At 41.5% G+C, this 14,412-nt stretch overlaps 1 protein-coding gene across 1 annotated transcript in view; it reads right to left on the reverse strand.

Annotated features, from left to right (window-relative positions):
* The window catches only part of LOC138764940 (apoptosis regulator BAX-like), a 38,929-nt gene extending 25,087 nt beyond the window's left edge, over positions 1–13,842 (reverse strand). The window contains exon 1 of the mRNA XM_069941416.1: positions 13,534–13,842. Within this exon, the coding sequence (XP_069797517.1) occupies positions 13,534–13,648 (115 nt within the window). The 5' untranslated portion in view covers positions 13,649–13,842. The remainder of the gene's footprint in view (positions 1–13,533) is intronic.
* Between the last annotated feature and the right edge of the window lie 570 nt (positions 13,843–14,412).

Below are 14,412 nucleotides of genomic sequence, written 5' to 3' on the forward strand. Positions count from 1 at the left end.
AAATGCACACCCTTCTTCCTTTATCAGTTACATCCTGAACTCTGCCATTGCTGAGGATGGGGTGTTTTTGGAATCTCATCCTTTTTTTTCTAATTAAACCCCCCATTACTTTTCATGTTTACCTCTGACTGGATTGCAGAGCTTTGATCCATTGGTTATCCAATTGCTGAGTTCTTGCCTGCTGATTTTTTTTCAGTTGAGCACATTGAGGCCCAATGTTACATGCTGGCACTACTGTTTGCCTGGAACTGTTCTCATAATGCCCTTCTGCACATTATAGTCGATCCCCTTTGCCTTGATGGTAACCTGAAGTTATACATTGCCGTGATGTACACCAACTCCTGCTGACGATTCACAGCAAAAGTCTGAAGTTGTCAGGTCAGTTCTGAAACCATTTTGTTCAGTATTGCAGTGCCACAATGATGGCACAAGTCCCATGGTGACTGCATTACACTTACCTCTAGCAATGTCATCTGGAACAGACGCTACTGCCACAGGTAGATTGTCCAGGACAAGTCAAATAGGTTTATCATTCATGTTGGTTCATTCACTAAAGCTCTGACCTTCAGCACTTAATCTTTATAGACTTTCCTTCATTCTTTTGCCTAACCTCTTTATTTGGGCAGAGATCATTCCCCCACCCCCTCCAAAGGTTTCTTATTTCTTCTTTGTACATAATTATGAAATATTTGTTTACATTTTCCATGGCTCATCTCCTGTCACACCCTTGAACCCAAAATTCCAAACCATTTTAGTCAACTTTTCCTTCAAATGTAAGTAAATATCTTTCCAGTCAGCACTAATTATCTTGCACTAGTTTATCCGGTTTGTGTCTCATTTGGATCCCTTGAGAAATTAATCCTGCCTTGTTACACATGACCAGATCTAAAGAAGCCTGTTCCCTGGTTGAGTCCACTGTTTGAAATGCATAATATGATTATACCATCAAGAGCATTGTTACAATTTGATGAGACAATATGGCAAGATGCATGCTGTGTACAATTATCACATTACATTATTGCAAGCCACAATTATTACTTAGTTAAATATTCTACCAACCACTGAGCTCTGTACAGATTAGAGATCAAAGACAATTATTTTTTCCCTCTTTGCTACTTCATTATCTCCTGAACCAAGATTATTTTTATTAATTACCCTAATCCTTTCAAAACCTCAAATGTCCTCAAATATTCAGTTCCCACCCTTGAAGCCATTAATTGTAATGGCAATTAGATCATCCCTATTGATAGCCATTTGTGGTTTACTTAGGCTTCTGGAAACAGAAGACAGTGAAAGAGAAAGTCAATAGTTGACTTTGGTCAGTGTGGAGATAGAGAGTTGAATGGCCTGTTCCTACACTGTAGGATTCTTTGACCCTGGATGGGCAGACAGATAGGTATTTCTGCAGCCATACATATAATTCCAGAATGCTATGTTCCTACCCCTACCGCAGTTGCCAAAGTGATGGATGACTTGGAAAAGTTGCACAATGGAGGAGGATGTTGGAAAAATAAAGTCAAAGATTATGAAGTATAAATAGGGAGAAAAGAACAATATGTCCTTGAGGTAGATGAATGGGGGAATGGAAAGAGAACAGGAAAACATGATATTACTTTCAGTATTCCTACTGATACTACAAGTAGAGAAAGCAGACTACAGTATAAATGGAACAGTTCAGGTTTATTACCTGGATGTAAGAAAAACAAAAGACATAGATGAATAATTGCTAGAATTCTGTAGGTCAGAATTCTGCAGGGTAGAATGGTCAGTCAACATTTTGGGTCTGACCCTTTTAGCAAGACAAATGTAAATGCGTAAAATTAGATATACAAAGGGAGAAAGAATTTGGGGTAGAAAAATGAGGGTCGAGAGGGTAGGTGTGAGAGGTGGAAAGACAGGTAAAGTAAGAAATCAGGAAGAGGTGGGGAAAGAGAGACAGATAGAAAATAAATAAGTAAAGAAGAGATGGTAGCAGTGGAATGAGATGGAAATGGAAGTTACCCAAAATTAGAAAAATCAGTGTTCATGCCATTAGGCTTAAAGCAGTTCAGAATGAATACGACTTGCTTCGGTCTGATAATAGAGCAAGGTTGGTGCCAAAAGGGGAGGAGGGGGTGGTGGCATCCACAGGCACAGTGGTCGCAGTCATTGCCCACCATCAGACCCTCCCCCACCACCTCCAGTGTCACTAGCATGCGTCGTGTCACTACCGGCTAATGACGTTTGACGCCATAAAAGCAGCGTTTTCGGCATCTACATCAGAGGAGCAGATGATTGTAACAGCACCACCCCCGCTGAGCAAGTTTATGAACGTGAATCCGTGCCCCCACTAACATTCGTTCTGGCGCCCACGCTGCAATAAAAAACAACATCAAAAACAGACATGTCGCTATATGAATGGGGGGGGGGAAAGAGTTAAATTAGTGGAGAGAAAGTCAGGACTGAATCCCTTTCATTCTCATTTTCCACCCTACCAGCCTCTGCATTTGCCACATTATCCTCCACTACTTCCTCCAACTTCAGCCATTCAACTCTCTATCTCCATACTGACCAAAGTCAACTATTGACTTCCTCTTTCACTGTCTTCTGTTTGGTCTCACTCACCTGCATCTAGTCTATATCCATCCATACCCATTCCATCCATGTAATTATCCCGAAATATTAAAATTGAGCCCACCTTCACCACTTCAGCTAACAGAGTGTCACCACTCTGAAGTAATTTCCCCCAAACGTCTCCCCTTTCATCCTTAGCCCATGTCCTCTGGATTGTATCTCACCCAACCTCAGTGGAAAAAGTCTACTTGCATTGACTCTTTATCCCACATAATTTTGTACACCTCTGTTAAATCTCCCCTGATTCTTCTACACTAAAGGGAATTATATCCTAACTAGTTTAACATTTCTCTGGAATTCACCTCAAGTCCTGGCAACATCCTTATCGGTAAATCTTCTCTGCACTCTTTCAATTTTATTGACATCTTTCCTGTAGTTCGGTGACCAAAACTGCACATAATATTCCAAATTTGGCCTCACCAATGTTTTATAAAATTTTACCATAACATTCCAACTCCTATTTTCAATACTTTGAGTTATGAAGGCCAATGTAGCAAAAGCTCTCTTTACGACCCTTTACAGGCCTTCCTCGCTGTCTGCTGCACCTTCAGTCTCTGTCTCATCTGTAAACTTGCTGATCCAATTTACCACATTATTTACCAGCATGATCCCACTACCAAGCCACATGTCCTCTTTCCACTGCCATCCACCTTTCGCAGGGATGTCTCTCCAAGACTTCTTAGTCTGCTCCCCTCTCTCCCACCTTTCCACCCCAAAGAAAGTGCCAAACCAGTCTCGACATCTCCCCCCTCCCTTCCATCCAGGGCCACAAACATACCTCCAAGGTGAGGCAGATCTGTATGTGTATACCGTCCAATCTAATCTACTGAACTGTGTACTTGGTGTGGCATCCTCTATAATCAGTGAGGCCAAACACAGATCGGGTGCCGCTCTTCTGAACACCTCACTGTGCGTGGGTCTAAATTTGAGCTTCCTGTAGCCAAACATTTCAACTCTCTCACACACCCCCCCCCCCCCCCCAACAATTCCTACAATGACATACCTGTCCTTGGTCTCATCCATTGTCAGGGCAAGGCTAAATACAAACTTGAGGATCACATCATATTTATCTTGGCCAGCATTAAATCTAACAGCATGACCGCTGAGATTTTCTAATTTAACGTTGGTAAGATGTGCACTACACAGGGATCAGGGCTGTTAGATAGCATTGGAGCTGCACCCACGTTAGACAAGGAACAGCGGGTAGCATATTGTAATCCTTGCCAGTACTGATAGTGTTGTCCGATGTGACTAGGTTGTACTGTTTGCACAAGTGTAAGTAGTTGCTTAGTATCAGTAGTGTCAAGTCCGATGTGTCTGATTATAATGTTTTGTGATTGAGAGTACTAGCGTGTGATCACCTTATATGTTTTATTAAAGTTCCTTCCTGTATCCACTCATTGTTCTTTGAACCCAATGAATTTTTCCTTCCTGCACAATAGGTACCTGAAATGGGCTGTCAGGAGTCGTAATGCTAGCAGATACAATTGTAGAATTTAAGAAGTTTCTAGATAGATACGTGAATATGAAGGGGATGGAGGCATATCTATGTAGTACAAGCAGCAAAGTAATAGTTTAATTTGGACTTCAGGTTCATGGAGACATGGACCAAGGGGTCTGTTCTTAGGCTGTACTGTTTCACGTGGACCATGCAAAAGGCATTTCTTCTTTCTGGAATAGCAGGACAGGAGGAGTCACGTGATGGAGTAATGGCCGGTCCAGAAAAGAAGAAATAATGTGAATAAAATACAAAGTTCAAGAAATACAAAACATAACAAATAAAAGATAAAGTTGTAGAGAAAAGAAAGAAAATGGCACTCAAGAAGAAAAAAGTAAAAACGGGGAAAAAAAAGAAGACGCTGTAAAAGAAAAGAAGCCCTTACCTGCATGAAGAAACAAGAAGCCGTCGTGGAGAAGAGAGCCCGTTCTCCGAGGTTGGTAACGACCCTGCAGAGCCGTGAACCTCCCCCGATCGCTGGACTGCAAAAATGGCTCTTTGAGCCAAACAAATGTGCGCAACTGTGCATGTGCGAGGAGTTGTGCATGCACAGTGAGCTTACTAAGGAGAAGGAAAACACCGACAGGAGGGGGGCTCAGCTGAGGAGCAGGCAAACACAACATGACCAGCTGAGGGATGCCCGACACAAGGACTCCCAGCTGGAAGCGACAGGAAAGGGAGTGATAGGAAAGAAGAGCAGCAGCAGGAGGAGGCCCAACAGATGAGTATCCCAGAAGAAGAGGTCCAACAGCAAGAAGCCAAGCAAGATGAAGCCCAGCAAAGTGAGACAAGCAACTCATCAGGAAAGTCAGAAGAGACACAGAAACAAGGAAGAGAAGAAGACACAAACACAGGTGCAGACACAGAAGAGGAAGAAGACCAAGATCTGCACAGATAAATAGAAGGTAAAACAGATGGACAGAATATAGATAAAGTTTTTTTTTTTTTACAAGAACAAATGAGCATTAAAAGAATGCTTGACATTAGAATTTAGTGAAATGAAAAGTACAGAAGAGTGAGTAGAATGGAGCTGGTCATGACAGAAATAGGGACAAGATTAGAAAATGTGGAAGAACAAGAAATGGCTGTAGAAATGGAAGTAAATGACAGAAGAAAATTGGAAGAAAGTGATAAAAAAGTTAAAGTCACAAGAGTTGTTATCTCAGAAAATTGATATGTTGGAAAATTATAGTAGGCGAAACAACAAAAATAGTGGGCCTAAAGGAAGATGAAGAAGGCACAGACATGAAGGAATTTATAAAAGAATGGATCCCAAAGGTCCTGGGAATGACAGAAATACAGGAAGGAATGGAAATAGAAAGGGCACAGAGAACACGATCTCCAAAACCACAGACACATCAAAAACCAAGACCCGATTTAGTAAAATTTTTGAAATATACGACAAGAGAAATATACTGGAGTGGGCAAGGAATAAAATTAGAGAAGACAATAAACCATTGGAATACAAGCATCAAAAAATATTTTTTTACCCAGACACAAGTTTTGAACTCTTAAAAGAGAAAGGAGTTTAATATAGCAAAATTGATCCTATGGAAAAAAGGTTATAAATTTATGTTAAGACATCCAGCTGTGCTTAAAATATTTATCCCTGGGGAGCAAAACAGACTGTTCTCGGATCCGGAGGAAGCACAAGAATTTGCAGAACACCTGCAGGACAGAAAGAGAGATGAAGAGATGTAACAAGAACGAAGAACGATGATAAAATACATATAAAGATGTAAAAATAATGTATATGTAAGAACTAAAGAAGGGAAAGAAAAGGGAAGAAAGGAAGTAAGTGGGGAAAAAAAAGAGGTGAGTGGTGTTAAAAAAGTCTTTTCGGGGGGGGGGGGGTTGGATGGGAGAAAATAACCGTCACTGCGAAATCAATTGACGCCTGCGAGCGGGTTCGCAATCCAAATGGAGAAGGGAGTTGTGGTTGCCCAGCAAGGGATAAGGGGCAGCTCAGGTGGGGGGGGGAAACATTTGCAGCTATGGGGATATTGGATGTGGGAATTGTTGAAGTATTTTATGTTTTAAATGTGTTGTCATACATTGAGTTTAAAAAGGGAAAACAGAGATGAAAATGGGGAAATGGGGGATGGTGGTGGTGAGGAAGTGGAAATGAGGTGTAAACAGGATATGAGATGGCCATGTTGATTTATATGACTGTAAATATCAATGGAATACATAACCAAATTAAATGGAAGAGGCTATTAAATTTACTGAAAAAAGAATAGACAAAGCATTGGTGCAGGAAACGCATCTAACTGAAGTGGAACATAATAAATTAAAGAGAGACTGGGTAAGGCACGTAGCGACAGCATCATATAATTCAAAAGCTAGAGGTCTAGCTCCAGCAGGGAGGTATGTAATGATAAAGTGTCAGATATATTCATAATTTTGGAATTTGCTCAATATATATGCACCTAATGAAGAGGATCAAAAGTTTATATAGAGCGCCTCGGATGCCCCCCAAAGTTCCTCAACATGGTTATCCAACTGCACGAAAACCAACAAGGTTGGGTCAGATTCAGCAATGAGCTCTCTGAATCCTTCTCCATTAACAATGGCGTGAAGCAAGGCTGCATTCTCGCACCAACCCTCTTTTCAATCTGCTTCAGCATGATGCTGAACCAAGCCATGAAAGACCTCAACAATGAAGACGCTATTTACATCCGGTACCGCACGGATGGCAGTCTCTTCAATCTGAGGCACCTGCAAGCTCACACCAAGACACAAGAGCAGCTTGTCCGTGAACTACTCTTTGCAGATGATGCCACTTTAGTTGCCCATTCAGAGCCAGCTCTTCAGCGCTTGACGTCCTGTTTTGCGGAAACTGCCAAAATGTTTGGCCTGGAAGTCAGCCTGAAGAAAACTGAGGTCCTCCATCAGCCAGCTCCCCACCATGACTACCAGATCCCCCACATCTCCATCAGGCACACAAAACTCAAAACGGTCAATCAGTTTACCTATCTCGGCTGCACCATTTCATCGGATGCAAGGATCGACAACGAGATAGACAACAGACTCGCCAAGGCAAATAGCGCCTTTGGAAGACTACACAAAAGAGTCTGGAAAAACAACCAACTGAAAAACCTCAAAGATTAGCGTATACAGAGCCGTTGTCATACCCACACACCCGTTCGGCTCCGAATCATGGGTCCTCTACCGGCATCACCTACGACTCCTAGAACGCTTCCACCAGCGTTGTCTCTGCTCCATCCTCAACATTCATTGGAGCGACTTCATCCCTAACATTGAAGTACTCAAGATGGCAGTACCAAAGACGGGGAAGGATCCACTAACACCAGCATCATATAGACCAATATCTCTACTTAATTCAGATTATAATAGCAAAATTATTAGCAAACAGATTGGCTGACTGTGTACCAAAAAAATAGTAAAACAAGATCAAACTGGATTTATTAAGAAAAGACGAACAGCGGATAATGTCTGTAAATTTATTAATCTAATTCATGCAGTTCAAGGAAATAAGAAGGCAACAGTAGCTGTAGCTTTAGACGCAGAAAAAGCCTTTGACAGGGTAGAATGGAATTATTTATTCAAAATATGACAGAGGTTCAATCTACCAGAAAAATATATTAATTGGATTAAAGCATTATATAATGGACCATTGGCGAAGGTAACAGTAAATGGATATGTATTGAACCAATTTAAATTAAGTAGGTCAACTAGGCAGGGATGTCCACTATCTCCCTCACTGTTCGCTTTAGCAATAGAACCATTGGCAGAACTGATAAGAACAGAAAATAAAATAAAAGGGATAAAAATAAAGGAGGAGTATAAAATCAGTTTATTTGCAGATGACATTAGTGTATACTTAATAGAACCAGAAATATCAATAAAAGAACTACACTAGAGAAATATTAGGGTACAAGATAAACGCAAATAAAAGTGAAGTGAATCCAATGAGTAATGCAAATTATACAGAATTTAAAAAAGAATCACCATTTAAATGGCAAACACAAGCAACCTGATACCTAGGTATTAGGTTAGATAATAATTTAAGCCACTTGTACAAATTAAATTATCAGCCACTAATAAAGAAATTGCAGGAAGAATTAGAACATTGGAAAGAATTACCACTAATGTTGATAGGGAAGGTAAATTGCATTAAAATGAATGTCTTCAAGGATACAATACTTAATTCAATCATTGCAAATTCCCTTAACAGAGAAATTCTTTAATGAACTAAAGAGAATAATAAGGAAATTTTTATGGAAAGGTGTAAACCGAGGATAGCGTTAGATAAATTGACAGAGAGGTACAACCAAGGTGGTTTGCAGTTACCAAACTTTAAAAATTATTATAGAGCAGCACAATTAAGGTACTTATCAGATTTTTATCAGACAAAGAAAAAAAAACCAGATTGGACTAAGATAGAGCTAAATAAAATAAGGGAGAAGGTACCATAACATATACCTTTATAAGTGGGATGAAAAGCTAGTACGGTATAAAAGCTCACCAGTATTGCATCATTTACTCAATATACGGAGGAAAATTCACTTAGAAAGGAAAAAAAACCAAATTATAAAATACCAAAATTATTATTGATGCAAAATCTGTTAAACCCTTTTATAATAGATAACCTTTCCTTTAGAGAATGGGAGAGAAAAGGAATTAAAAGAATAGAAAATTGTTTTTTGGGAAATAATTTATTAACATTTGAACAAATGAAGTACAAATATGGAATAACTCATGGTACAATGTTTGCAAATCATCAACTGAAAGCCTACTTAAAGGATAAATTGGGAAACAGCTTCAGATTACCAGAAGGAAGCAGCTTTGAATATGTGATTACAGACACAATGATAATTAAAAGATTTATAACAAACATGTACATCAAGCTGCAAGAGAAGGAAAATGATGAAATAAGCCATAAACCCAAACAAAAGTGGGAAAAAGATGTGAACAAAGATAAAAAAAATGAAACATGGGAAAAGTTATGTTCTGGAACTATGAAGAATATAATAAACACAAAGTTACGCATGATAATTGGTTACACAGGTTATATATCATGCCCCATAAGTTAACAAAATGGGATCCAACATTATCAGATAGATGTTTTTGCTGTAAAAAGCAAATGGGAACAACAGTACATGCAATTTGGGCATGTGAGAAAGTGAAAAAGTTTTGGGAAGATCTAAATTAGGTATTAAATAAAATCACAAAGAGCAACATACCAAAAAATCCAGAGATCTTTCTTCTAAGTAATACAAGTAGTAGGAATTAGGCCTCAAACTGGATGAAGCACAAAAAAGATTTATTATGATAGCCTTAGCTGTAGCAAAAAAATGTATAATGTCAACTTGGAAATCAGAAGAGAGCCTGAGAATACAGCAATGGTACATGGAAATTAATAAATGTATTCAATATTTGAACAAATTTGGGAACCGTACATGGAACATAACAGAGGGCTTGCCTCGGACCTCCACCCCCTAAAAGATGATAAAATGACTTGATCCAGTGTGTAAAAGTAGATGACACATTTTTCTTGATTATTTTTCATTGCGTGATGACATTGTTTAATGGTTTTATTGTACATGTTGAATGGTTTTGGAAAGGGGTGAGAAGGGGGGGAAGGAAAGTAGGGGGAAAAATGCCACTGTGTTAAGAGGGAAATGTTTGTATGTATTTTGGTTGATATGGTTCAGTGTGAAAAATAAAAAAATATTAAAAACAGCAGGACAAATTCTGCAGAGCATGGGACCTGTTGAGAACAGGTAGTCTGAGCAATGGCCACCGTGTCGTGAAAACCCACAAAATCGTGATATACGTCTTATACCTTTGTTGTGAGTGTCTTGAATGTTGTGTTTAACGTGGCTAGTTAAGTATTAAATGTGGGGAGGGAGGGAGATGAACTGTGCAGAGAACTGTACAAAATGGAGAATTGTAAATTGTAGTCAATGGTTATACTGTTAACATTGACACTAATAATGTTGATAACGGAGTTCAAATTTGGAAAAATTGAAGACTGGGAAAGCTTTTTTTTTAAAAAAAAGTAGAGCTTTATTGTTCATATCTCATTGCAAAGAGTCTAGGGATAAAGACAATGAACAAAGAGAACCAAAAATATCAATGAGCAGCACAGAGTAGTTATAGTGAAACATGGCTTCAGATGAGCAGGATCAACCAATTAATATGGTTGGTTGCAGTGTTTTGAAACAAGACCAATGAGGGTGAAACAGGAAGTAGTATAATGGTTAGTGCAATGCTATTAAAACACCAGCAACCTGGGTTCAAATCCATCACTGCCTATAAGAAGGTTGTACTTTCTCCCCATAAACTGTATGGGGAGAAATGTATGGAATTGTAGGTTAATTGGATGTAATTGGACAGCAGGGGTTTTAATAGCTGGAATTGGCTTCTATCATGTTGTAAATTTTAAAAAAATATATAGCTTTAAGAGGAAGAGAAAAGAACAAATACTGTAGACCGTTTTCTGAGAAATACAAAATATTAAGGTAATATAACTGGGGATTTCAACTGGCCTGAACATTAATTGGTTTCATCCAAGCCGTGTAGGACAGCATGACTGGCATAGCAGTTACCGCAACACATTTACAGCACCAGTGATCAGGATGAAGTTTGTACGTTCTCACCATGTCTGCATGGGTTTTCCCACTGTTCGAAGCATACCGGGGGTGGTTAATTGGGTATAACGTGGAGAGAAATGACCTGTTACCATGCTGCATGTCTAAATTTTAAAAATAGCCTTCCCACCCCACCATTTCCAAACACTCCACACAACCTTGGTTATTCAATTTGTTAGGCAACTGGTTGCAGCAAGCTTTAAGCGATCAGTGGAACAGTTTCCTCCTTCCCAAGTTTGGTGCCATGAATTGTAACTTTTTTCCCCCCACAGATAGGTCTTTAATAAACATTTTCAGATCTATTATCTGTTAATCCCATACCAATTTACATTTGTCCAAGATGGTAATCCAGAGGTTATTTATTAGTCTGTTGGTTCTACTTTCTACTTCAGAGTCCATTTCCTCATGCTTCTTGATTGTGTTTTTAATCACATAGTACTCGTATGAATCACAGTAATGGTTAGGAGTTACATATGGGCGACAAATCCATTACCTCCTCTGGAGTTGTAATAAGCAGAAAAGGTTAGAAGGAATCAGTGGATGTGCAGTTTTAGGCACCACCAGGTTCAGAAATAGCTGCTACCCCTCTTCCATCAGGCTCCTCAATGACAAACTATCAGAAATTCATTTAAGAACTCTTACTTGTGCACTTTATCAACTTTCTTTTTGTTCTCTCTGTATTGTAGTTTGTTTACATGTCTTACACTGTGCACAGTTTATTTTTTGCACTACCAATTATTGGTAATTCTGCCGTACCCATAGGAAAAAAGATTCTCAGGATTGTATGTGATGTCATCTATGTACTCTGAATCTGAGGGTGTGGAGATTCTGAGGAATTGGGAAATGCCAAAACATCATAAAAAGGGTAAAGTGTAGCATGGATTGAGATTAGTTAACAGAAGACAGGCGTGGGAAATTAATCATTTTAGGTTGGAAGGCTATGACTAATTTCTTGCCAGAGATCAGTGCTGGGGCTTCAACTATTCACAATTTATATTCATAATTTCCATTAGGGACCTTGTATCTAGCTTTTCTTTTGATACAAAGTTAGGTTCTGGTGTGAATTGCAAGGAGAATGTTCTTCCCCCCCATATTCTGTGTTTGTCTGCAACCTGACATCAAAGAAAACTTCAATTCCCCTGAAAAACATGCATCCTTCATGGCTTTAGCGGAGGAGGATCAAGAGGATCTAGCGCAGCAAGATCTCAAGTCCTATCACACTGAGCACTGGTGCACTTCAGGGGTGTGTGCTCAGTCCACTACTGTTCATGCTGGTAACTCCCAAGTGAGGTGCCAGATTCACTTCAAATAGAACCATCAAGTTTGCAGATGATACAACAGTAGTTAGCATTATGGGAAACATAGAGGAGTTAGCTAGTAAGCTAGGCTGTGAAATGGCTTCTTCCCACACGGTGTGAGATTGATGACCTGTATCCTGCAACCCAGTAAATATAGAGAGGAGGTTACCAGGCTTATCAATGGCGTGAGAACAACACGCAAGTCTTAATTGGACAAGGGAGATGATTGTGGACTTCAGGAGGATAAAAGTCAACCACTCTCCACTACATATCAATGGCTCCATCACAGAGTGTAAAGGACCTTGGTGTGCAAAGGATGACCTATCCCGAATCCAAAACACTTCCTCACCATTAGCTTAGCAGTTAGCACAATGCTGTTACAGTGCCAGCAACTGAGGTTCGAATACAGCACTGTCTTTCAGGTGTTTGTATTCTCCCTGTGCCTGCATGGTTTCCTCCCACCCTTCAAAACTTACCAAGATTGGAGGTCAATTGGGTGTAATTGAATGGCATGGGTTCATGGGCTAGAAGGGCCCATTTCCGTGCTGCACATCTAAATTTAAAAATTAGTCAGAAAGGCACAGCAGCAGCATCTTCATCTCCCAAGATGGTTGAAGATGGCAAGGTTACTGGTCCCCATCTGGACAACATTATACAGGAGCTCAATGGAGAGTATTCCATCTGGCTGCATTATTTTGTGGTAACGATAGGTGGCAAAGCATCAGACCAGAAGTCAATACAGAGTATCATTAAAACAGCCAAGAAGATCACTTTCCTGTACTGTTGACATTCAGCAGTAGCATTGCTCACATGGGGTTCAAATAATTATTGAGGACAGTTTCCATCAAACAGTATCTTTGTCTTACTACTACAGGATCATCAACATCAGGGCTGCCAGGCTGTGAGATAGCTTCTTCCCACAGACTGTGAGATGAACTGGATCCCATAGCCAGTTAAATAATATTTAGCTGTAGGTCTTGCTGTGTATACATGCTGTGTATCGTTATGTGCCTGGATAAATGCTGTTTCATCTAGTTGTACACGAGACTTGAACACTGCGGGTGAAATACACATAGGAAAAAGTTGCAGTAGATATTTGAAAGGATGAGATTCAAAAGGTTTTGATATTCAGAAATGCCAGGGCGTCCACCTAAATCAACACTGGCGGCCAGTTTAAACGTGATGGTAATGACTGGTAGGCCAGACCCTGCGTGGCTGCAAGTGGCCGAGCAGTCCTTCTATAAACTTTGGGACAGTGAGATCCATTCTCTCCAGTTGCCCCTCTGTCCCGAAGGAGGATTAAACCAACTTCTAGACGGAGGCCATCCAGGCTCATGCTCCATCCCCCATTACCCACCGGGGAGAGACTCAATCTGTAATGCCTGCTACTCTCCTGTTTCCCTTCACAAACCCAGGTCCTACCTCACAACAGCCCCCTCCCTTTCACCTGCTCCCAGACGCACAAAGGCCCTCTCTCCCAATGGTTTGGGACGCGGAAGCCACTCACCTTGCCGGCAGGCCGGAGGAGAGGAGCCGCCGCTGTCCGTCTCCAGCAGGCTCTCGGGGTCCTGCTCGAACAGGTGATCCACGATGATCTCCGTTTGCACGCTCAGCTCATGCATCGTGTGCCCTCGCGCTCACCGCCAGCAGCCAGCCGCGATTCCGGAAGTCGACGCTCGGCCAGGACACCAGCTCACGCCCACAACCCCTGCGATTAGTGGCGGGTCCGACCACGCCCCTCTGACTGTGACTGGCAGGACCACGCGCGCTTTCATTGAACCGCATGTGTGACCCCGCCCCTTGCGTTAAGTGGCGTCCGACCACGCCCTCCTGCGCTTGACTGGCGGGTCTAGCCCCGCCCCCTTGCACTGTGACCGGCAGGACCGTGCCTGGTGCGCTGAATGGCAGGCCTGACCACGCCCCCTCACCACATCACCTGCGGTGAATGGTGAGCTTGATCATGCCCTCCTGTGCTGACTGGTGGCCAGACCCCACGCCGAGCGACGGGAGAGACCCCGCCCCCTCACCACATCACCTGCGGTGAATGGCGAGCTTGATCATGCCCTCCTGTGCTGACTGGCGGCCAGACCCCACGCCGAGCGACGGGAGAGACCTCGCCCCCTGCGCTGAGTGGCAGGCATGACCTCACCTCCTGCGGTGAATGGCGGGCCTGAGCCGACTGGCAGGCCTGACCATGCCCCTGCATTGAGTTGACGCCCGGCCCATCCCCAGCCTACCAGTGCTAAATCTGGAGCCTCACCAGCAGGACCTTTTAAACTCCAGCTCCTGGATCAGGGTGCGATTAATGGGGCAAAGGTGCTGGAAAAACCTTTTAAACTGCAGGGGGGGGTCAACTCATTAAATCGCCTGGTTAATCACATTTTGC

Source organism: Narcine bancroftii, chromosome 5 (assembly GCF_036971445.1).
Source record: "Narcine bancroftii isolate sNarBan1 chromosome 5, sNarBan1.hap1, whole genome shotgun sequence".
Classification (NCBI taxonomy): Eukaryota; Metazoa; Chordata; class Chondrichthyes; order Torpediniformes; family Narcinidae; genus Narcine; species Narcine bancroftii.